General features: G+C 33.4%; 1 protein-coding gene and 1 pseudogene across 1 annotated transcript in view; one reads left to right on the top strand and one right to left on the bottom strand.

Annotated features, from left to right (window-relative positions):
- Positions 1-25,384, top strand: part of LOC145303444 (dnaJ homolog subfamily C member 7-like) — an 81,738-nt gene that overhangs the window by 18,373 nt on the left and 37,981 nt on the right. The window contains exons 2-3 of the mRNA XM_080144774.1: positions 11,076-11,182; positions 25,173-25,297. Of these exons, the coding sequence (XP_080000900.1) occupies positions 11,076-11,182; positions 25,173-25,297 (232 nt within the window). The remainder of the gene's footprint in view (positions 1-11,075; positions 11,183-25,172; positions 25,298-25,384) is intronic.
- LOC145240517 (U2 spliceosomal RNA) lies at positions 20,466-20,604 on the bottom strand (annotated as a pseudogene).

Genomic DNA, 25,384 nt, shown 5'->3' on the forward strand with positions numbered 1-25,384 from the left:
TATAATTGGAATGCTGTCAGGGCCAATTGCTTTCCTGGAATCGGTTTTTGGTTAGCTTGGCAACATCACACACAGACTAGAATTAGCTGCAAAGTTCTTGGCAAAGAGTTTGGCTTTGTTCGATGCTGACGAGATTACCCCAGGTTCATTGATGATGGTTGGGATAGAACACGCGCTTCTATTCAGGACCCTGTTTGTTATTTGCCAAAACTAATGGGAACCAAAGCCGCTGCTCAGCTACTTTGGACTTTACAGACTGAGCATACAACTCTCTTGCGTTATTTATTACTCTTTTTACAGTGGTTGCTGGCAAGTCTGATGGCAGCTTTAGTCTCGGTACATCTACTACGTTAGAAGCAATGGAAAAAGTGATTTCTGTGCGCAATGGCTGTTCGGTTTTTGCTGGAATTTTTGAAGGATGTAAAGTGGTCTATACCTACAATTAACCATTCTGTCAGGTTTGATACTATAAAGGACACATCTTTTTAAACATGGAATGCAGAAGTAGATCTGATATAAATGTACGGAAGCTATCCCAGTCAGCCATCAAGTATCGATATACTATACAATGGAGAGGTATGTCAAGACTTATTATAATTTGTTTTTATCTTAACTGTGACAACCAAGTGGTAGAAAGATCCCAGTGGAGACAGAACGGAGGATGAACATAGCTCGGGGTAAGTTGTGAGAAAAGGTTCTAGAAGACTTGTATACTGATCATCAGTGTCTGGCACATGGGTGGGTTCATGAACAATCTGAGTGAGGTCATAAGCAGTGGAGAAATCGTGATAGAACCTCCCTTCATCATCTGTCTTGTTTGAGTGGGTTAACCGTTCCATATTGAACATTGAAATCTTCAATGAATGTGAGTCGATGAGCAGACAGGCTGTGGTGAATTTTTTCAGATATGCTTTTAAAGATAGTAACTCCGCTGTTGTGGGGGTGATAGAGGGCAAATATAAACAGTTGTGTGAGCAAGCGCAGCTCAGAAGCACATATAGGGCAATGTAGGCTCTTTTCTGGAAAGGTCCTTACCACATGTAAAGCCATCTCTAATGTAGGCACATATTCTATGCCCATGGCAATCTTGGAAGTCAGATTTGCATGTTAAATTAGAATATCCTTTAATTATGAACTCCTCTAGAAAAATAGTTGGTCCGATGCCAGTTTTGCTTAGGAAGAATAGGTCTGGTTTGGTCTCCTGAAATTAAGTTTCAACCTCTGGAAGGTTGGAATGGAGATATGGTAGTGGGGGGTCTGTTGGCAATTGGACTTTGGGGTTTAATCTTGTATTCTTTCTGGAGACTTTTCATGGAGTTATGGGATTTATGGGATAGGTCAAGAGACTTGGTGAGAGCAGGGAAAAGAAGGAAAGTAAGGGAGAAAAGGCAATTTTTTTTTTTTTATAGATCATGAGATGAAGCCGTAACAATTACCCACTAATATGACATTGAGAAGCTCCACCAGGAGCTACTGCATTGTTCAGAATCCATTCAGTACTTCACACCTGATAGGACAGCCTCCTTAGTGGTTAGTCCAAAGTTCGAGTCTCTGACTATCAGGCAGATAACATCGGCCCAGTAAAATGTAAATAGGAACAGAAAGACGTCTCTGGCAACTGCTCACACAGAAATATTGCCAACCTAGAATACAGTTTTTTTCTTCTCCCTTTGTCAGAAAAATCATTCTTTCTAAACAAAGATTGAGGGACAAATTAGGAGAAGCGAGAATTACTGGAGCTGCCGACAATGCATCCATAATGCATTGTCTACTCGCCCCTTTTTTTTAAGTAGTAGTTAATTTAAAATAATTAAATTGACCTGTTTAGGGGAAATTATGGTGATAGATTACCCTCTCATTAACTAAAAGAAAGAATTCAGTTGGCAAAGTTAATATGTAATTCTTGAACAACTTGTGTTCCTCAAGTCATTCTAGACTTCATTTGAATGGAAATTGTCTACCCCTTTTGCTAACATTCGACACTAGGCAGCACATTTATTAGTATGACTATTTGGAAAGTATACTAAAAAGGAATGGTGTTGGCAAAACAATGTGGGCAGACATTTTATTAAAAATGGGAGAATGCATTTATTTTGAGGAAAATAGCAAGTGAATCATAAACCACAAATTGAAAATAATTCCAATAAATTTTAACAGTATTTATTGGGGGAGGGGGCAAGTGTAGAAAGAAAAATAATAGGGTAAATAAAGACATAACTGAAAGTAAGACTTTTTAAAATAATCTTGCTTATATTAATTATTAGCAGGAAGGCATGACGTTATTGAATGATGATCAGCAAATGTTTCACACTTTCGTATTTTCATTGTTATCGAAATTGGTGAAATTGCCTATTTTTCAATCAAATTGATTGCCCACTCTAGTTGGAGACACATCACGGTGCACTGGGAGGAAGCTTTACATGCTTCCCTGCAATGACTGTCCACAATACATTGTAGTCTGTTGCACTGTAGAGAATCTACTCTTAATTTTATAAAATTATTTTTTTTACATAATGGCTTCTATTTAAATTTAGAAGGCAAAAGTCAAATATCATGGTTTAGTTGTGCTCTAAACAGAAACATTCATTTCGAATACACCCCTATCATATCAAAGAACCTCCTGTTGATTTTATGGTGGGTTTTTCTGCATGTGTGATAATAAAATTTGTGATGTTAGGCTGTATAAGATGTTTCTGCTTTCATCAGATTTTTTCGATTATCAATACTTATTGAAGACATTCCGATATAAAATCTAAGAACACTGCCAGATACATAAAGTATATTTTTGTGAAATTTTATAAAAATTGGTCTGACCATTTTGAGTCCAAAGGGAACGAACACACACGCACAGTTTTTTATATGATAGTATCTAGAATGTAAATATATGCAATTAGAAATGGGGTGTATTAATCTTTCACTAACTCTAGAAATTTTTTATCTATGCATACTGACAATACGATCCATCAATGTCACATATTTACATTCACCATAATACCACATTCTTTTTATGAGCATACAGACTTAAAATCCATCCACATTTTAGTATTTATTATATCTTGTTATCGTGCACACTGGATAACATAAGGATGACATAAAGCTATTATTCACCCTTTATGATAACTATTTTCAAGTATGTATACAGGATGCATTAATTTTCCTAAAGCAGGAATATTATGACTATTTTCCTCAGTTCAGAATTACCAATGACAACTCCTAATTACACAATAAATAAAGAGATACCTAATTATTGTGATTATAAAAGTTTAATAATATAACCATTTTTAAAGTTTCTTGATCTTTAAGAAGTTTGTAAAGAGCTAAAGACTTAGAATCAAAATGTATCATTGTTATATAAAACATAAGATATTCTAGACACACTGATAGAATTAAAATACTCGTTTTTATTCGGAATATTGTATCATTGTGTGGAAAACAATACACAGATATAATATAGAATAGATTTATTCTGATAGGTGCAATAATAGACATCCATGTTGGGTAGCAGTAACTGTTAAGAGTTGGCAAGTAAACTGATCAGTTTTCGCATTTCCTACTTAGTTTCAACTTGCAACTACCAATTTCACTTACCTTATGTGAACCGTAGTCGTGTCACAACACAAATACCGCACATTTTTGTTGATGGTTCTAGAATACCCATAAGGCCGATTACCAAAGAATACTGTACCAGAAGAAACAATTTGAAATTTTGTTTGCAAGCAATGAAGGTCCTATTACATTTAGAAAAGCTAAAGGAACCACCACATGCAAAAATGCATTGCAAAAAGTTTTCATGGTTACAGAACCTAATATTTGACCTTCAAACTCCTCGAATCTCAATTTTATGCACTATGTATGTAGCATAGTTAAAAAAAAAAAAAGTGAAACATGCATGGTCCCCTGTGAGTGCAGTGAACAAGGCATAAAAAATGACTAAATTCAGTGGCCCCCCCCCCCCATTTAACCCTAAAAGTCCCCAGGATATGGCAAATCCTAGTGAAAATGAACAAACAGTGCAGTTGTTTTACAATTTTTTTTTTTTATATTACCTAGATTATAATATCTACAATTTGCGAAGGGAAGTTGCCTCTAGATTTATTTTGATTGACTTGTATAAAATTCACACTATTCCATCCTCTTGAGTGTTTTTCGTATAAGGCGAAACTAGGTGGCTTCCTGGCTTTTCTGCTTTGATCAATGGGGGGGGGGCTTGTATCATACAATTGCTAATCATTTGGATACTCACTTTTTGTAGGGAGCTGGTTTTCCCCAACATCATGGGGAAACAAATAAATGAAACTGCAGAAAGCTGAACTGGCCTTCAGCCAACGTTCATTTCTGCACCTGCACTTAGCAAGTCAACTTTTTGATTGACATCGCTAAATTTGAATGCTTTTCACTTCTTATGACCTCATAGCGGTAAGATGTCACATTTTATTTCACTTTCTCTTCCGCCTTCACGTCACCACATCATGGGTTCAAGCCTGCCTAACTACTAACACTTTTTTTTCTTTTACACCTCCAAACACCCAAGCAACACCGGGTATCCCCGCTAGTATACAATAAAATGAACTTAAGTGTTGTAAAAGATTCAAGAAACTGAATGACTATTTAAAATTCTCTTCACTTTTCTCTTTTTATTTTTCTTTTTAATAAAGTTCTCTTGCAATGGATAAAACACAAACATGAAGAGATAAATTGGATGAAAACTATTCTCTAACTCAATAATAATAATGTATTACATAAATAACTGAAAAAGAATTACTTTGAAAATGGCATATTTAATTGTCTGTTGCTGAGCAAACGTCCATTAGCTATTCCTCTTATTATTTGCTGAGAACTCTGCTTTCCAAAATAGTGTTTTTGGTCAAGAGCAACAAAGGGTAAATAGTTAATTCCCTTTTAATCTATTATATAAATAAAAGTATTACTTCTTAGATAGAATATGTTCCATCTAACATTTTTCTTAACCTTTTTAATCTTCACATATATTAGTCCATTTATTTCATGAGATTTTGCTGGTCTAGAATTTCTTCTATTAATAGAGGTAGGGAGTACTGGGTCAGGTCTTCAGATTTTGGTGGAGACCCCCTCAGATCAAAATATGCACTAAACCTAGGTAAGAATCGAAAAAATTTTGAAAAAAAAATCAAAATTCATCTGTTGGCGCCATTTTTTAGATTTTTAGGCTCCGGGGGCCCAAAAACGCCCATTTACCCATCTTTGCAAAAGAAGGGATAAGAAATAGCAGTTGAAACTTAGGTATTTGCACTTCTTTTGACTTGGTCAATGAATTAGGATAGGAATGACACAATGTATAGCTAAATTGAGTTTTATTTTAGCATATAAAAGTCATTTTTTAGTACAAAATCAGGATTTTCGCACAATTTTCACAGTGATTTACACGCTAGATGTCATTCATTTTGCGGAAAGAAATACCCTTAATCGTCCAGTGTTCCAAATCTGGTAAATTTTACATAAGAATGTTGCTTACAAAGCTTCATACAAAAATTGTAAGTGTTATTTAACTAGTTTCCCAAGGGGCTTGGGGACTAGTACTAGTAGAATCGAACTGGACACCTTGGAAGCGTACACTGTTCAATACAGACATATAGATATTGAGGAACCGACATCTGAGTTGGAGATAAAACTTTTGAAAGATGTGTGTACATGCATCCAAAACGATCGAACTTCAATGTGGTAGAGAGTACGGATTTGGGCAGTACAATGACATTCGTGCCACGCAAATACACAAGTTGACCGTGGAAGAGCGAAAAGACCTGGAGAGCAACAATGTTATGTGTGAACGAGAACTTGGAGTATTCGATCATCGTGCTATTGTTTCGAAATGTAGGAATAACAAGTTCAAAGCAAAATCCTTGAGAAACGATATGGTCTTGCACAGTGTGTCATTGGATGGTGCATCAAAAATTTCGACGGCAATTGCAAAAACAAAAGAGAAGACGAATGGAATGAAGAACAAAAGACTCTTCTCCGTCTAAAAGTTGAGAAGATAAAGAAAGCGATGAACGCAAGCAATTACACTACTAAATTGCTCATAAATTGTAAAAGTTGGCGTGGTCCGTGTGTTAGTTCTGAAGAATTGATGTCGGTGCTAAAAGATCATTCAGAATTACAAGAGAAGATTGTCATGACTGAGTTAGCATATTACAGAGACACCCACAAATCAGATGTAACTACAAATCCTGAACTATTCAAACTCAACAAAATCACTCATGAAGAGCGGCTTATGAATCTTTGCGCACTCCTGGATGGTTGCCCGGTATCCACAAGAATTCCTCTGCCCACTAATGATGATGCCCTAAAAGCCATCACTTGCATTCCACGAGTTGCAGAGGAAATGGTTGAGTTACCTTTAATCCTGAATGTGAATCAGATGTGTGTGGTGTTGTGGACAGTAAAGGGGGTGCCAACATGGTTTCTGGGGTACTGTACTAAAATCCTAGACAACCAGAAATACGAAATTGAACATTTGGAGCGTGTTTATGAAAGGAAGAACTTAAAATGGAGGTACCCAAACCCAGATGATAAGCAAACTATCGATGCAGATCAAATTGTCGAATGCGAAATCAACGGAGACTGGGATGTTCTTTCGGACCGAAACATGCAATTCACACTGCACAACCACAAAGAGATTGCAGCCAAGTTTGATGGATTATTGTAGTGCTTGTAGTGTATATCTGAGTCACTTTTAAGTCTGTTAAGCACTTGGAAATCATAAAAGGACGGGATTATGTAGATTTCGGCCTATTTTCAGCAATTTTAGGTCTAATTTGGCCAAATTCACCCCTAAAATTGCCCTTAAAGACCCCAAGACCTGTCAATAATCATGGTTCTCTGCCTTATATGTGTGTCTGAAGTCATTCATATCCATTGGGAATGAACAAAGATCGATTAAGTGACCGAGAACAGGATTTTGGCAATTTCGTCCTATTTTTGGCAATTTTGGGTCAAAATTTGGTCTATTTCTCTTCAAAAAAGGCCCAAAAAGATCTGAGACCTGTATATAATCATACTCCAATGTCTATTTTAGGTATCTACAGCAATATATACCTTTATAAAGGTGGACGAGGATAATTTATGTAACCCAAGATGGTTTTTGTGATTTTTGCCTGTTTTTCGGCCAATTTATGGCCAATTTTGGCCATTTTTTGACCGAAATTGACCAAGAATACCACAAAACCTGTTTAAATACATGACCCTGTGTCATTTGAAACTATTTATATCCATTAATGGGCATTGGAGATACACAAGAAGCAAAATTATGCCTTGAAATCACTCATATTGACATTTCGGACACATATTTCTTGAAAAACCAGCCCCAGATCTAAAAAATGCCGCCAACAGATGAAAAAATTTTTTTTTTTCAAATTTTTTTTCGATTTTGACCTAGATACACCTTATATTTTGATTTGAGGGGGTCCCCACCAGATTTTGAAGATGTGACCTTTTTTTCGACCCAGTACTCCCTACCTCTACTATTATTATCTTAGGTTGTTGATTCAATCTGAATAACATAATTGAAGGTTGTTGTATTAAACATATACTTTGTCTCTTTGTTTCTCTCTGCTGAGTCTCGTCTCATTGTTTTGTTTTATCTTTAGGGAAAATTTTACTTGTATAACTTTTGGCAAATGTGGAAATATTATGCTTTGTTCCACATTTCTGAATTTTGATTGGTCTGGCCTCCAATTCCCACGAGTCATCTGTAGTCTTCAACAGACGATCATGTCTTTTGATGCATAATAATTGGTTCATTGAATCAGGACATCTCACAGACGTTTTTTTCTTTTTTCTCTTTGTGGTTAAAATAAATTAAAAAGAACAAATAACTCCATTATTTACTCTGGGACTTGATTTACTAAGAGTAATTTGCAGCAAGTGCTTTCAGATGAACTGCCACCTTCTTACCAAGTCTCATATGGTGATAGAAAGCCACAAAAACTGTCCTCACTTTGATGTCTGCCTCTCTAGGGCAGAAACACTTTCTCTTTTCTACCAGATATTTCTTCCAATGATCCTATTACCTGCACACAATGGCTTACTTGTGACTTTACCTCTAATGGAAAGTGATATTTTCTTGCTTAACTAACATGAATTAAAAAAAAAAAAAATTTATTTTGATATCTTATTTTTACATATTCACATTTAACTCTTCCTGTGTGACTGTATATGCTAACTGTATCGAACACAAACCTTCAACATCTGAAGACATCCCAAGCATTATCACCGCCATGCGACATAAAAAAGAAAAGAAAATGGATTTTCCTGATGAAGAATTTGTTATAATATGAAATATTGAATTTGTTTTAATAAATAAATATATTTATTTATAAAAAAAAAATGTCTGCACTAGTTTTGGTCTTCAAACTGTTAAAGTGTGAATTTTGTTGAATTTGAAAAATATTCCATACATCAACAGTACTTAAAACTGATGATTCCAATATTTTTTGTGGTTCTTTTAAATATTTAGCTATAGTCTTTATTTTTTATAGAGTCCATTAAAACCACATAACATATGTAAATATTAAAATACTCTTGTGGAAAATGATCTTTATACTTTTGTTTATACCGGTAATTTAAAATTAAATTTTAATCAGACAAAAAAAGTAAATCTTTTTTGGTGTTGTAAAATAGGCACACATTTTTACAATTCTGATACTTACGATTTTTTTTTTTCCCCAATTAATCCTACCAACACACACTCTCTCTCTCTCTCTCTCTCTCTCTCTATATATATATATATATATATATATATATATATATATATATATAATGGGAATTTGAAAACTTTGAAGTGTCGAATATAATGATAAAATCATTTTTATTTACTGTTTTTTTTTTTTTTTTTTTTTTTTTTTTTTTTTTTACAAAAAAAAAAAAAAAAAAAAAAAAAATAGTAAAAAATGGTCACACACTTTTTGAAGACACTTATTTTTAAAGTAAAATTTAACACCATAACACCAAAATGAAGGAAAAGAAATTCACGAACTGGACTTTCGAGGCTATGTATTAGCGAAATATCGGACTTACAAAAAAAATCAGTAAATAAAAATAATTTTATTATTATATTCGACACTTCAAAGTTTTCAAATTCCCATTTAAATTTTACTTTAAAAATAAGCGTCTTCAAAAAGTGTGACCATTTTTTACTTTATATATATATATATATATATATATATATAAAAACAAACATTGTTAAAAATAAGTGCTTTTGCTTAATTATAACGTTTTTATTTTTTTCAATTTTTTTATTTCTTTTTTTCTTTAATTAAACAAGAACGGTAACATTTTAAAATGCTTAGTGTAGTGCAATTTTATCCTGTGAAGCTGATTCTGGTGTTGTAGAATTTGAATTAACATCTTTTTCTGGAACACTGTGAGAATGTTGTTTTCACGTATGTGTTTCTTGGCTATCTTTTGAAATTCTCTTTTCTCTGACTTTTGTTTATTTGCTTTTTCTCACCTGATAATTCAAAGAATTGAAAATATTTGTATGAGATATAGAACATTTATTTTAATGTAAAAAGATAAGAAAAATTGAGAAAATGAAAAGGTATGATTTAAGCTGAAGAATTCTTTTATTTGTAACCATGTTTACATATCCTACAAGCTGAAGAATTATTTTATTTGTAACCATGTTTACATATCCTACACTCTTTAAATTTGTTAAAGTCTGGCATCCACGCAGATCTTATTGTGACTCATTTTTCCATTGTTGACTTTGAATAACTGCTTTAGGTTGGTTTTATGGTTGGTATCACAAGCTAACATTTTCATTATATCTGAAAACTTTTAAATGTGGGCAAAACACTAACAATGACATCAAATTTATTTTGGTAGCCAAATTAAGCATCAAGTTATGACCATTCAAAGTTTGGAAATTAGAAAATTTGCCTAAGTTAATTAAATTGCAAACTAAAATCTTGTGGTTAATCCTAATGGAAGCAATAATTAGATCAAGCCAACCTAAACATTATGTAAAAAAATCCCCATTACCTTTTGAAAAAAAAAAAAATATATACAAAAATAAAATGGAAACACAATGACTGTTTATTTATATATATATATATATATATATATATATATATATATATAATTCATTTCCACACAACTAACAATGCTTCATAGCATGTTAGAGGTCAAGCTAGATTTTTATTTTAATAAGTCCTTTAAAAAAAGACTAATTTCGAACCATGTAAAACAAATGAAAACTCAGTTTAGTAATAGGGGAAAGCTTTCATTCACTAAAGTTTTTAATTTGGATTTTTGTAAAAATAACTAACCTATAAGCGCACCATATTGATAAATGACATTTTTTTACAGATTGAATTTATATACATAGACATGTGATATCCTGCATCTTAAGTTAGAAAACATTAAAAAACATAGGTTAGCATTTTCAATACTAGACAAACTTGAAGTAACCTAAAAACAAAACTATTTGCACGAGAAAACACTAGTACATTTGTTAAGAGTAAATATTAAATTTTGTATACACATCCAAGTCTTATCAAAATAATCCAAAAGATAAATGATTTCTCACAAGTTGATAATTGAAGGGATTTTCATTGTATATATCCATTTTTCATATACTAAACTGATTGTTGAGACAATAAGTATTACAAATGAACTCCTCACATGCTGTACCAGCATGGTTAGGAGTTTGTCCATAAATTGGTTGCACCCACTGGCTGGATAAAATGCTGAGAAGACCAAGTTGGTGTCAAAGCAGACATTGAACCTTTATCCAGGTCTAACATTTTTGGTGTTCAATGCTGGAATTGCGAATGGCTAGTTCATGTCACCGACTCTGCTGCTGATCGACGAGGGTGGATGACCTTAACACGCGACGTGGTTAACACTATTAGAGCTGGCTCAACCAACTCTGGGTGAATACCACAGATAATTAGTATCACTAAGATTCTTTACAAACAGGATCGGAAAGATGAAATAGAACATGTAAAAAGTATTAATATTTTATGTAATCTCTTATATTAATAAAAACCACTTTACAGTTTTTTCATTTTTTTTTTTTTTTTTTTTTTTTTGCACAGGAAAGAAGCTACTGCTGAAATTGCAGAAAAGAGAAAAGAAGAAGGGAATTTATTTTTCAAGACTGCTGACTATCCACAGGCTTTACAGTGTTACGAAGATGCAATACGTAAGTCATAATTATGAGTTATATACTTTGATTAGGAATAAATAAAAGCACTGCTAGTTCTGCACCTGCATCCTTTGCACATAGAAATCTAAAATGATGCATTAAATTCTGTTTTCACATGAAATGAGTGCACACAACCATCCACTAACAGTTGCAGCATAAAAAAAATCAGTCAATTTCTAAGTTAATTTTTTGTCTATTTTTCTGGGTAATGATTCTTGTCCTATTCTACAATGTGTTTCAACAAAATCTGACACTTGACAAAAAGAAAACAAAATGGATAATAAAAATAAAAGCTGTATATGCAGAGACCCGACTTTTTTTTTTTTTTTTTTTTTTTTTATAACAATAGTTAACATTTTAACAATTTAATATTACTGCTGCCAATGGAGATGACCATTTCAATGCGTCTGCAAAATGAGTCGCATGCTTTGGCAACCATGTTCTTGTCTGGAGTAGTGAATTGTGCCACAATGGCAGCCTTCAGAGAGTCAAGTGTTGTGGATTTGCTTCTTAGGCTTGGCTTTGACTATGCTTCCAGAAGAAAGGTTCTTACAATTGGGTGAAGAGAGCAACTACAAGTGCAACAACCAGTGTGGAACATTGTTAATCTTTAGTTATCTTGACCTAGTGTGAATTAACAGAGTTCTGCTGGAAGATGTTAGGGTATCTGGTGGCGATCTTGTCCATCCAGAGCTTCAGCATTTCCTGCTATTCTCTTCACTTTTTATCAAGTGTTGGATTTTGCCACAAATCCATTTATTTCATCTTCGCTACAAGCTGGCAATTTTGGTAGGGATAGGGGGTTAAAATGAATAACCTTTTTATTTTTTTTCTCCGCTCCCAAAACCTTTAGATTTATTATGTATATACATACAGACGTTTTGAGAAAAAATGTCCATTTTATTTTTGTATTCTAAACTCTATATTTTAATTGCCCTGTTGACGGAACCACAAATTTAGACATGCGAGGGGTATGATCAATTTTTTTTTTTCCCAATCTCTCAAATGGTTGAAAATTGTCATGTTATGTCTAATTCAGAAGCAAGTGCTCTAACAATTGTGCATGGATTGGCTTCAACTAAGGCTCTTAATTGGTTGTCAACATCTGATGGCTGACCACTACGCTCATCATCTTCAAAACTCGTCGCCGCTACGAAATTTCTTAAACTACCATTACACTGTACATTCAGTAGTGGTTCCTGGACCAAATGATATCATGAGCTGTTTCAGCAGTTTTTCAGCCTAGCTGAAGTTGAAATAAGAAAATTGTGCAAATTGGCTTTTTTCCATCTTGTAGTCAATGTTCTGAAAAGACATAAATATTTTAAAAGGATGTAATTGAAAACACTCCTTAAAATGAAAACTTATTCGAAAATACATGGCTTGAAATCAAAATTAAAGATTCTGCAAAAACTTTCCTCTGGACCACAGTAGACAACTTTTCTAATTTCTAACAAACTTTGAATGGTGATAATTCAGTGGCGGGTTGTGCTACAAAAATGAACTTGCTATCGTTTTGCGAAGATTTATATGCCCACATTGGATTTAATAACTTTTTTTTTTTATTAGAAAAATACCAGTTTCAGGACAGAACCTGAATAGAAGAGTTTTGCATTAATTTTTATGTCCTCCCTATGAAGATTAAAATCAAGATAGGTTACTAAACCTTACATCTAGAATCCTTATTCCAATTTTGATTGGTCCTGGGTATGACATTAAGACATCCAGTGGTAAGGGTCGATGTAAGGAATGTGGGGTTGTAACTTAGTTACCATTGCTCTCAGGTCCTCTGTGGGTTGAACTGTTAGAGCATCTTCAAGCAGATCAGGCTGTCTGAAAATAATGAACACGTATCCAAGGCAATACCGGAAACACTAGAGGATAACCTCCAATCTGTAATGGAATAGGGATAAAAATGAATGGTAACGTTCAATGCTACCAAGATTAAGCTCTTTAATAATTACAAGAAACCTTCTCATAGCTATTGCTATGGCTAAAGATACATTACCTGAAAGTACTTCGTTCAAACTCTTTGGCTTAACGTTCACAGGGAACATGAGTTGGAACAGATACATCGAGAACATTGCTAAGCTTGCTGCGGAGAAGGTGGGCTCTCTCTCTACCATGCTAGAAAGTTAATTATGCTAGAAAGTATCCTATACCTCTACATGGCCACCATTTGCCCATGCATGGAGTATTGTTGTCACATCTGGTCTGGTGCATCTGCTACTAGTCTCTCGCTCCTAGACAGGATTCAAAATAGTAACCAACCTGAATTATCATCTAAGCTTCAACCTCTCTCATCAACGAAATGTTGCATTCCTCTGCCTGTTTTACAAGTATTTTAATGGTGAATGCTCTGAACTACAAGCCCTTGTGCCCTTTCTACGTAAATACACCCAACAAACCCGACAAGCAGCAAAATCCCACCCCTACACAGTCGAGATCCCAAGATGTAAGAAAGTCTTCTATTTTAAGTTGCTTCCTCAGAACTGCTAGATTTTGGAATTCCCCCACCCAGGCTCCAGCTTCCCCAACTGCACTGACATGCAGTGTAATGTAAATGGACATCTTGTTGCTCAACTCCCTACATAGTATCTCTACAAACCTATGCCCCCTACATCAAAGTGGCACTGTGCCTTGTTTGGCATGAAAATTTATAATATACTTTTTATTCTAGAAAATGTTAAGCTTAAGGAATCTTAAGAAGAAATTGAAAATCATGGAATCATGTTGAATGACTGGATCAATTTCGATGCAAATCCGAGATTTTTCAAATGGGAGGTTTATACCTAATCTGCCACCTAACAGAAACTGTTAAAATAATCCAAAGAAACTGAAATTTGTGGAATGCTTTAATTTATGACTAATAATTAAAATTTTACAAAAATTTAAGGTATCTGAATGTTCACAAAGGACTTCCATCCTCTTTATTTTCTTTGTATAAAACTGAAGTAAATATAACCCACATTATGACCCCTTATGCCTAACAGATATGTTCACAAATTCATAATTAGTTTAGGAATAAATTCTATACATACAAATATATGAACATGCCTAACTTTATATAAATAGAAATTTATATTTTATTACTAACTAAACTACAAAAATTTTATATCGCTCGTTACAGTTCTTGATAAAAATAAACATCCCCTCTCTTACACTAAAACAAAAAAAGTTTGATATTTACATATGGGTTGAATAGAAACCGACGTGAAAACAACAAATATATTCTATTAAAAAAATTTTTCTTCAAAATCTTTGGATTCGGCATTAAATAACCCGAAAAGGGTTGATATGCCATAAAACAAAAACAACCAACCAATCCTGACCAAAATACACCAAACATTACAGGTGACTGGGGACCATCTGTGAATTTAATATTTCCTTGACATTTTCTCCTTCAGAGGAAGCCGGTGTAAGTCTTACCCACTAGTTAAATATTTTCTCCACTTATTTTTTTTTTTAAACTCCAACATATCTTGTATCTTTAAATATTCCCCCCATGTGTACTTTTTAGTCTTTACTCTATAAAAACCTAAAGCCAAGATATTACCCCACCCCCTTACACACCTACTTATATAGGGTGAATGCCATACGAACAACAACTTGTTAGTGTCCACTCAACAAACGGGACCTGAACGTTACTAATTATATAAAGCGACTAATTCAGTACAAGATGCATCCAAAGTCTACATTAAATAATTTTAAAATTTTTGTTCATTATAAAGTCTGTTTGGAATTTATAATTTCAAGCTCTCTCTTTCCTTTATTAAGATGTCTTTTTTTTTAGTTAATATGTTTACTGCATTGTCCATTCAACTGAATGAATATCAACTGAATGTCTGAAGATCCCCCTCAAATCAGTTTATGGACCCGAGGAACTTTAAAGTGTTGATATCGCTGATCTTTTTTACTTGCCAGATAAGATATATGCCAGCAAAGCATTTATGATAAAGATACGAGATGCTGTGCTGATAGATGTGGATTGTTAAATGACCGTTTTCTGTTTGTTTGAAATCTGATTAAAAGCTTGTTGATTGTTAGCTTAATTCTCGTCCTATTGACCTTTTGAGATAATCATGTAACGAGTTGTTATTGAATTGTTTTTAAATCATAATGGCAGTGAAGGTAAAAAATAGTTAACAAACCCCTCCCCCATCAAATGTTAATAGGAGAAAGGGCTTTGTTAATTATTTTGTACCTTCATCGTAATATTTTATGGTTTATTTAAAGATTCAATTGAAAATCGAGCTCTCTACCAAGATCAGTTTTGAACTGTCTGATCTTGATTTGCTTTGACCTCCCCTACCCATGGATAAATATTTACTTTATATTCATTGCTTTTAGGTTAGTAGGAACCAAATTAATGTGAGGAAGTAAAAACAAAAAAAACGTTTCCTTTCTCTTATATAATATCTCTCGTATATAGGAATCTCAAAGAGGGGAAATTTAAAAAGAAAGACATAATTTGTAACTCTGATTTTGTTATTTATACTTCCCACCCGGACAATGCCAAGTAGCCCTGTTAGTATTTACTAAGTCTTCAACCTTCTAAAACGAATGCTGAATCGATATTTTCTAATCTCTCTAGTTTCTTGTTCAATTTAAGCTATTTTTCAATGGATAAAAGCTTTTCTGACAGATTTAATAAAAATGTATTTGCATGGGTAAATTGCCTCCTGAATTGGTTAAACATAATCATTTAGTTAACCTCCTTGTTCTCTCTCAATAAATGAATTGGTGATAAACTTTAAAAAGCTGTCTACATGCAGTGTAAAGTTATCTCCTCCCAGTACTTTACAATGATAAACAAATTTTAATGAGAAAATAAAAGCTAAAATTACATCATCTTTATATTAATAAAATTACATCATCTTTATATTAATAAAATTAACATTTCTCATGTGACCATATTTCTCACCTCTATATGATTTGCACATTTACTTTTATATTGATTTATTAAAATCAAGAATGCATACTTAAAATAAATCCTTTTAAGAATAAATTGTAGTTAAATCAGCAATAATGCATCTTGGTTTCTTCATAAGTAAGTCAGCCATTGTAATCTTTTTAGTAGGTGAAGAAAGAATAAATTTGTGTTTCATAATTTGAAAGGAATTTGGAAGTGCTTAAGCTATTGAATAGAAGGTTATTTAAACTGACCTTAAATTTCGTAGTAAGTCTTGATGGATTAAAAGATTTACAGCTTTGGGAGTTATTTACATTCAAAAATTTTATAAATAAATTAAAACATTACTTTTTAGAAAAGTATAGTTTTACAACAATTTGGTTCAATTAATATATTTACAGCAATAATCAAAATATGCCAAGCTTCTAGACAGATTTGTGTTTCAAGCGATCACCATTGCAATGAGTGGAGCAATAGGCCCAACCACACGTCCCTTTCTCAACAGCCTGAGACTGTTACTGATGCACCATACCAGAGGGGGGGGGGGGTCAACAAAAACGGTCCTCGTGACGATGACCGATTCTACACATGCGTCAGATGACGTCATGACCTGATTTACTTTAAATACTTGACGAACTAACTAAATTTCATGTATGTCGTGTTAGCTCGGTTGGTTAGCGCGTTGGTTCGTTATCTAAATGTTTTGGGTTCGAATCGTGGTGTGAGATGTCTTTTTTTTTTTTTTTTTTTTTTTTTTTTCAATTTTTTAAATTTAAATATTGTACCAGTGTTATTTAAGCCATTTTTCATGTAACGTTCGTTTTTTTTTTTTTTTTTTTTTTTTTTACTGCGCTTATCCACCCCCGACCACACATCCAAAAACACCCACCGATGATTTTTTTTTTTTTTTTTTTTTTTTTTTATCGAAACAGGCTTATTTAAACCATTTTTCACGGGTTCGTTTTTTTTATTTTTACATTTAACATCGTTCGTTTGCTGTACGTTAGTTGTTTTTTTTTTTTTTTCTCAATGTTTTGATCCCCCCCCCCTTAAGTTTTAACGTTTTCTTTTTTTTTTACTTCACTTATAACAAACAAACCTGGTTATTGACCTCTACGTCGTCGTCGTAACGCTCTACGACTTCCGTGCGCGCACCTGTCAATTTGGTTCTTACTTAAATAAATTCAAACATCTTTCAGTAACTCATTCTGGCTGGACGATTTTATTTTCAAACTTCACCTCAGGGCTTCCGGTTCAATCCTACCAACTTTTACCCCCATCCCGGTTTCTTTTTTAACAGCACACACACCTCCAAACACCCGGGCAACGCCGGGTACCCCCGCTAGTCGCATATAAATTGTAAATAAATTTTTAAAAATCTCTTGTAGAACAAGATCAAAGTTCAACTTTCTTTTCAAATTTTCACTACCTCTTTGGTTTTAATTTCTGAAAACTTCAGCCCAGTTCATCTCTCCAGATTTTATACGCAATCAAAAAATTTTTTATTTATTTATTTTTTAAGGCCTATATTTCTTGAGTAGATTTTGCTTCTAATTCCAACATGTTTGGAATTGAAATATTAAAATCCTTTATTTTAAATTCATTACAGCTAAGATTTATCTGAAAATCTACAATATAAATCTCATCTCTCTGTTTAAATGCATGTATATTTGTATGTCTCGCAAAAACTTTTGACAGAGGCGACGGATTTTCACGAGATCGGTATTATTTTGAAGCTCGACCCTTCAGACGACAAATATTGAAAAATTGGCTAAAAACATTCATGCCTTCACCCTCAACTGGGCACTTTTCTACAGGGAGAGGTCGCTTTTTTCGGCATATATTTTCCAAAGTCATCCCCTCTTTTTGATAGGCCTAGCCTTAATTTAAGCATTCGTCACTTCTAGTTTGGCGATGGACGCAATAGCAAAGATGTCGCTTTTTTCACACATTCGTTTCCTTCTTCCCAATACAGGTTCTAACCTACCTGCCTACTACCACTTTCTTTTTTTTTTGCTTGCTTAACACACACCACCTAAAACCCAGGCAATGCCGGGCACCCAGGCTAGTTAATAAATGAATAAATAAAGATGTTGAAAATGCAAATATTGAAAACAAAATGAAAAAAGCTCAAAATGGAATTACTTATGAACGCTTTCTCTCAGGCATTCACAACATTGCAACAAAAGCAAGTTTCTCTTTCGCAACGAACACTTGGATTTTTGTTTTGTTTCAGTGAGAAATGAACGGCTCCCCCCTTGTGGAAGCTCAGTTTTCATAAACTTCTAAGACTGATTTATACTCTAGACCTGAAATTAAAGATTTATATCTTTTTCTAAGATTGCTGGTAATACTTGACTCTGTCTGTCAGATACATCTTTAGGAGAAATTGATGTTTTCCTCCTAATTATTAATTCAAGAACACAAAAGAAAGCACAACACCTTAAGACAAAAAAACAAAAGTTTATTAAACAGATATAGGAAGTTGACTGACCAGGAAAAAGTAAGCTGTTTCTTTGGCGCAGGTTGGTATATCGAAACGTCCAGAGAATCTGACGAGTTGATAAGCTATTGCGTCTGGTGGACAGGAGAGGGAGAGAGACGTGTTTTACTTTCTGATTGAGTTTCCTCTAACAAGTTGTTTGTTTCTCCAAGGAGCTAGAAATATTTCCAAAGGAACTGATAATATTCATCCGCTCTGCCAACCGATGGTCAGTGTGGCTAAATTGCTTGGCATAAAGGAATCAATTTGCAGAAGAAAATGTCGTTTTTTTTTTGTTTTTTTTTTCTGCTACATCATCTTCTGCTTAGGTGGAAAAACCAATAAAGAAAAAGGGTAAGTTTTAAAACCAGAAATACAATATATGAATGTCGAACCTAAATTAAGTTCCCTAGCTTGTACAGTTATGACCTATTGACTTTAGAGAAGGCATTCGGCGGCAGCAGTAGTGAGATGCCCAAGGTATTGATCAGAATAGCCAGAGCTTAAAAAGCATATTTGCAGAGAAATTTATTATTCATTTATTTTTTTTAAATGTTTGGCAAAAGGAAGTGTATCGTGCCACCAAGCGTTTGCTGCAATTATAAGAACTATGTAGCAGTAGTTTCTATAACAACGCATTCATGCTTTCCACGCAGTGAATCAACGAACTGAAGTTGCTTAATTGTCATGTCACTGTGAACAACTAACATGCTCATTAATATGTAAACAAGTTTTTAACCTCTGGCTATTAGTATCGGCAGATGAACTTATTTCTTAATGATAACAGTACAGACTCTTCTACTTTCCCCAGCAACGCTTGGATGTGAGTCGGCTAATTGAATATCTAATTTCTTAATTTTGGTTGATAAACAGCAGTAAGCTGCTGCTGTTTTCAAACAAACTACACAACTTTTGGCAACTCCCATTCATTATTTCTGACATTGTACTGCTTTTATTGTGTCATCCATTTTCAAGTGAATATATAGATGTGACATCCGCATTTACAGCATCCTTTTATGATGTCATCCACTGTACATGAGAACAAACAAGATGGTTTGTAGTATGTCCACATAGATGCCCCCATGACTTTTCAGGTCACATATTTGCTATATTTTAATGAATGCCCTTCTCCTCTTGATAATTAATCATTTGTAATGTGATAAAGGACCTTCCTACACGTTTTCCATGTGTTTTAGTGGAAAATGTTATCCCTTTGTGACATCATCCAGTGTGCAAATGGATAAACAAGCATACGAGAGGATAGAGTTTGCGACCTGAAGGTTTGTCTTTGTGTGCGTATCTCTCTGTATAAAATATGTCTGGATGTAATGTTTTTGTTTGCTATAGAAATAACTGTTAAAGAATTCAGATAAAATCTAAAAGTATACGATTACATAAAATTTACTAGAAGACAATGAAAGTGTTTCTAAATCTCTACGTGCCTCTCAGAGAACAGAAACCCTCCAAATTTCACATATTATTTTAATGAAATTGAAATCATACATAGAAGACACTAATTCAGTTTTCCAATATTTTAACTTTTTCCAACTATATTAATGGGTGAAACTGGAGGAGGTGGGAAGTAAAAACTAGGCAATATGTCATGAGCATAATGAACAAGGCCAATAGCCATTAGTCATGTGCTCTCGTGTAATGAATGAATGAATGCGTGAATGTAGGATTGACATGAAATTCTTAAAGATAAACTAAAATGACCAAAAAATGGGCTGAAATGATTTAAATAAATAAAAAGTAAATGACTTTAATGAACTTAAGGATGAATTGAATGACCTTAAGAATGACTTGAATGCTTAAAAAATAACTGGAATCCTTCAAAAACAACTTGAATGATCTGGAAAATGACTTGAATGGCTTTGAGACTGGTTGTAAAGTGGGTGATCATTTTACATTAAATTAATACAGAAAATTGATCCCCCACTTTATATCACAGTTACAAACATAAGTACAGCATGTAGTAAGAACAAATACTACACTTTGATCTTGGCCAAAAGGCCAAGAAAAGCTTAAAAAGCGAAGAACAGCATCTATTAACAGACTTTTGATCTTAACCAAAAAGGCCAAGCACAAAAGTGTTATGGACAGACCGATGGAGTGACTTATGGAGTCGCTTGCACACGACTAAAAAGTGCATAGTAATGATACTCGTTCACTCCTGAGCAACGTCAGGTCTTCATGCTAGTATTCATATGATAGTCGACCCATGATCCTCCATCAGTTATAATGCAGTATCTTTTATCGATGTGTTCAACCTGTTATAATATGTGAATGACATCATAAAGAATATTCCTGGTATTTTCCAACTTTCTTATTGATATGCATCTACATGCCACTAAAACTTGTCTATTTGCTTGTCTCCATCGATGACTAAGTAGAAATCAGTACTAATAGGTATTTATTAAAATGGGCTTTAAATAATTGTTAGCTATATCATTTATTTTTAACTAAGAGTTGTAAATAAAAAAAAAAAAAATTAAATCTAAATTATTAAAATTAAATATATAGGCAACAGTTAAATAATACAAGATGTCATTGATAATTAAAAATAAAGTTATCTGCAATGAATTTTAAAACCCGAAGCTAATTGTGTCTTTGGTAGTGACAGTTTCAGTTGCACACATAATCTTCAGTATAATCTATTTATAATTACAATAGAAAAATGCGAGCATGAAAAGTTGGAAGAAATTTCTTTACTACACACTCAATTTCCTCCCTGCAGAAGCAAATGAATCCCACAAACAAAAGCCATATATTTTAAACTCAAAATTTATTCACAAATAACAGCAATGAAAGTTCTTCGGTTCTGGTATAGTCCTTTTATAAAATGGTGGCCTGATTTGCTCCTATACGCATGGAGCCTTTAGTTTGAATTCCTATTGTTGGAATGTTAGTTCGTTGTTCCTTTGGAAGGATCCATGATGATCATGGAGAACATGGCGGGAATGATGGCGCCTATAATCAGACACAATGTGAGCTCCTTGGGACTCAAGAGGAAATGAGATAAGATCCAATATTTGGATAATAACATGCCGAACAGTTGTAGAATGTCATCCTTGATTTGAATAGGTTCAGCAAAATAAGTTGTCTCTGCTTGTAGAGATATGTCCTTCGTTGACCGACTGTTTGGTGTCCCGTTCCATGTTTTTTCTTAGACTGAAAAAATAAACGCATGAATACAAAAAAAGGCACCAAGTCAAATCACCTGACACATTCAAATTTAAAACAATCACAGACCGGCTACTGTAGCTGTATGGCCGGGCCTAAAAGAAAGATGCCGGTTGTATATGGAATTTCTCACAAAGTAATATGGTTAAGCGAGGGTGAGAGGCACGTAGAGATTTAGAAACCTGGAAAAGTAAAGGACTAGTTGTTAAAACTAGAAAAGTACAAGATTTTCTAGTTATAAATATAAATTTATATTGCAACATTAAGAATTGATTATAAGATGTTATAAATTGAATTAAAAAAAAAAAAAATTCTTAATGCTGTAATATTTTAAGTTATAAATTTATATTTTTTTTACAAGAATATCTTGTCCTTTTCTTTTCCAGTTTCTATTGTAATCCATGAATTTTCCAGGCTTCCACTAAATTCAGTTGTTCTTTGTTTAATTTCAGTCTTATTCGCCCCCATAAACACGTATGTAATAACAGTGTATGGCACTTGTCTGCTTTCAATAAAATCCCCCTCCAATTATCTCCTTTCATGCTTTCATTCTCTGTTTCACTTGTTACTTTTTTCTGCGACAGCAGTAAATTAGTAGCAACAGTAGTCGCTGAAACAACATGGTTGCTATGGAAACCAGTCATAAAGTGTCATTCAACTCCTTACATATGATTTTGAACACCAGAAAATTCATAACTTTTGTTTTACTGGACAAAAATTTGAAATTTGGTCAGAAATGAGTGAACAGTGAAGCTTTAAAGCAGTTCTAAATGACTAAAACTGCCACTTAACCACACATTCAAACACAGTAGTGTTTGATTATTTGTACTTGCTAGAAGTTCTCACACATGCCATCATCAGAGATTACTCTTTGACAACAACTGGTGGTGTTCCTTAGAATCTGGGTGATAACAAGTCTCTACAGGTTTCTAGTATTCTTCACCTCTTTTGATAACCTTTGCAAATGACATTGCATCATTGCAACAACCATTGGTATTCATTGGACTTTGCATGGCAACAAGCTTCTCAAAGATTCCAATTCACTTTGCAACTCATTCAATGAAGATTTTCTTAGTGCTTTCTCTTCTGTCTTTCCATCCTCCTCGACTATTTGGTGTGGTTCTCGGAGACCATTTAAACTTATAAATATTATCACTACTACTGCTAGAAAAGTATAATTAAGCAGAGAATACTATTTCACAATGTTTGTTTTAATGAAATAGATTTTTTTTTTTTTGTCTTTGTTTCTGGTTGCATCATTTCCTGTATCGTTTATCTTAATAGATTGATCACCACAGCGAGTGATACTTTCTGTGCTCAGAGTTATGTACTTTTTCCAAGTAAAAGTATTTCATTATTATACTAAATAAGCATTTGTTTAAGATTGTTTTCAACTACATATTTTAATCACACAAAGTACATGTTAAAATATTGAGTTATATTTGAAAAAAAAAAACTGATTTTAATTCTGAGTGGTTGTAATTTGCAATTAACTCTCCAAGTAACCCATCTCTTCTAAGTTTCTGTCTTTCACTCCCTCTAAATTGCTCCCCTGCCAACACAAATGTTTTCTCTTTATTGTTTATTAGTCTCACTCTTGTCACCCTCTCTTAGTTTTATTACCTTTTGACTATTAACAAACTATAAAACAATTGGGATAATTTGTTACAAACAAAATCAAATATCATGTCTGGAGAGGGGTTGGGCAGTAGTAAGAGATTAATTAGTCTTTTAGTGGGATTAAAAAGCAAAATTTTAATTTAACTAGTTTTAAAAACTATAATATGTACATTTTTTTTCCTTTTAATTAATCTTGGTCATTTTTTGTTTTTCAACTATTTGAAACCAACCAAATGCATTTTTTAACAAAAAAATTGTATGCCAAAATTGCATTGCAGAATGCTACCCTTGATGTCTGTTTATAAAAATTCTCTTACTTTCTTGGACTTATGTTTAACCTTCTGAGGTTGGGGGGTCACATGTTAAATGTATGCATGTTATGAAAACAAAGTCAAAGAACGGTTAAATCATTTATGTCCCCCCCCACCCCACATTCCCAACTATTTGATTATAATCTTCCCCCTCCATGAATTCCAAGAGATGTTAGGTTTAAACCAAATTTTGAATATTATAATTGTTAATAGCATTAGTTAATATTTTTAACTACATAATATTTATGACTATGACCAGTGTTAACATATTAAATTTGTGTATTATTCTAAACAATAACAAGTTTTAATTATATTAATTTTTTTTAATTTTTTTTTTTTTTTTTTTTTTTTTTCCAAGGTTTGGAGAAAGACTAAAAATTCAATTGAAAAGTAACATTGATTTCAGTTATTTTATTTGAAACAACTAAAAAAAAAATTCAAATTCACTTTTGTCCTCTGCCATAGATAATACCTCTCTCCCTCTTCAAACCAGAGACAATACTGAAAAATAAAAAACACATCCTTTATCAACTCTATGTGTGACATAGAACATTTTAACTTTAAACAACAATTCTTGTTTTGCTTCTAAGTTTTCTTTTTCTTATCTATAAATATAAAAGCGAGTGTGTGTGCGTTTTCGTGTATGTCCAAAGGCTTTTTTCCAAGACCGATCAGTCGCCTCACAACTTAAAACTTTTTATGTCGCACCTAAATGATAATATCTACGAGTTAACAACCGGGGTCGCCTGTCTATTTAATTTGCCCGATTTTCAAAACATAAAAACATAAATATTCAACAATTTTCGATCGCCGCATGTGCATTAAGCTTTTTCATATAAAAACAACAAGCGAACAGACTCGCGGTAAATAAAACGCTGTCCTGCACTCAAAGTTGACGTCATTAACTCGTCAAAAACGGGCCCCTGCCGTTAAACGGCGCACATTTTTTTTTTTTTTTTTTTTTTTTCACACTTTATTATTTTAGAACTGTGCGTCAAGGCTTCGTTTTTTTTTTTCTTTTTTTTTAAACAAACACCTGGGACACCCGCCCAACGATTTTTCTTTTCATTTACCCAAAAACACACACACCTACAAACACCTGGGCAACGCCAGGTCCCCCCTCCCCCCCCGCTAGTTGTAAATAAGTGTAGTCCAATTCAAAATAACGCAAGTTTTTTTTTTTTTTTTTTTTTTTTTGTCCACTTCTAAATATAAAGACGTCTGATTTATGAACTTTCTCATCCGAAAATTTTATTTAATTTATTCTAAATACAGTGGGTTTTTTCTTAATGTAGTGAGTCTCCAACATCCATGGGTGATTATTTCATCATCTGGTTATACTTTGGTCACACAGATTCAATGACTTCGTTTTGTTTCAAATGCTGCCAATTGATAAAACAAAGTTGGGATTTTGAAAAACATTTTTTTCTTTATTAATGAATTTTTTTTTTTTTTTTTTTTTTTGCGCATCTTTTACAGGAATGTGCCCAACTTATGCTCCATATTATGGCAATCGTTCAGCTACTTATATCATGATGTCCAAATATTCAGAAGCCCTTGCTGATGCCAGAGCTGCTGTTTCTTTAGATAACACGTTTGTCAAGGTGTGTACACTTTTTCTAAATGTAACAGTTTAATATATAAAGTACTACTTGTATCTACCTGATGTTGTCCAGGATTTTTTTTGCCTT

This window comes from Euprymna scolopes, chromosome 19 (assembly GCF_053919585.1).
Source record: "Euprymna scolopes isolate OS-2025 chromosome 19, ASM5391958v1, whole genome shotgun sequence".
In the NCBI taxonomy this organism is placed as follows: domain Eukaryota; kingdom Metazoa; phylum Mollusca; class Cephalopoda; order Sepiida; family Sepiolidae; genus Euprymna; species Euprymna scolopes.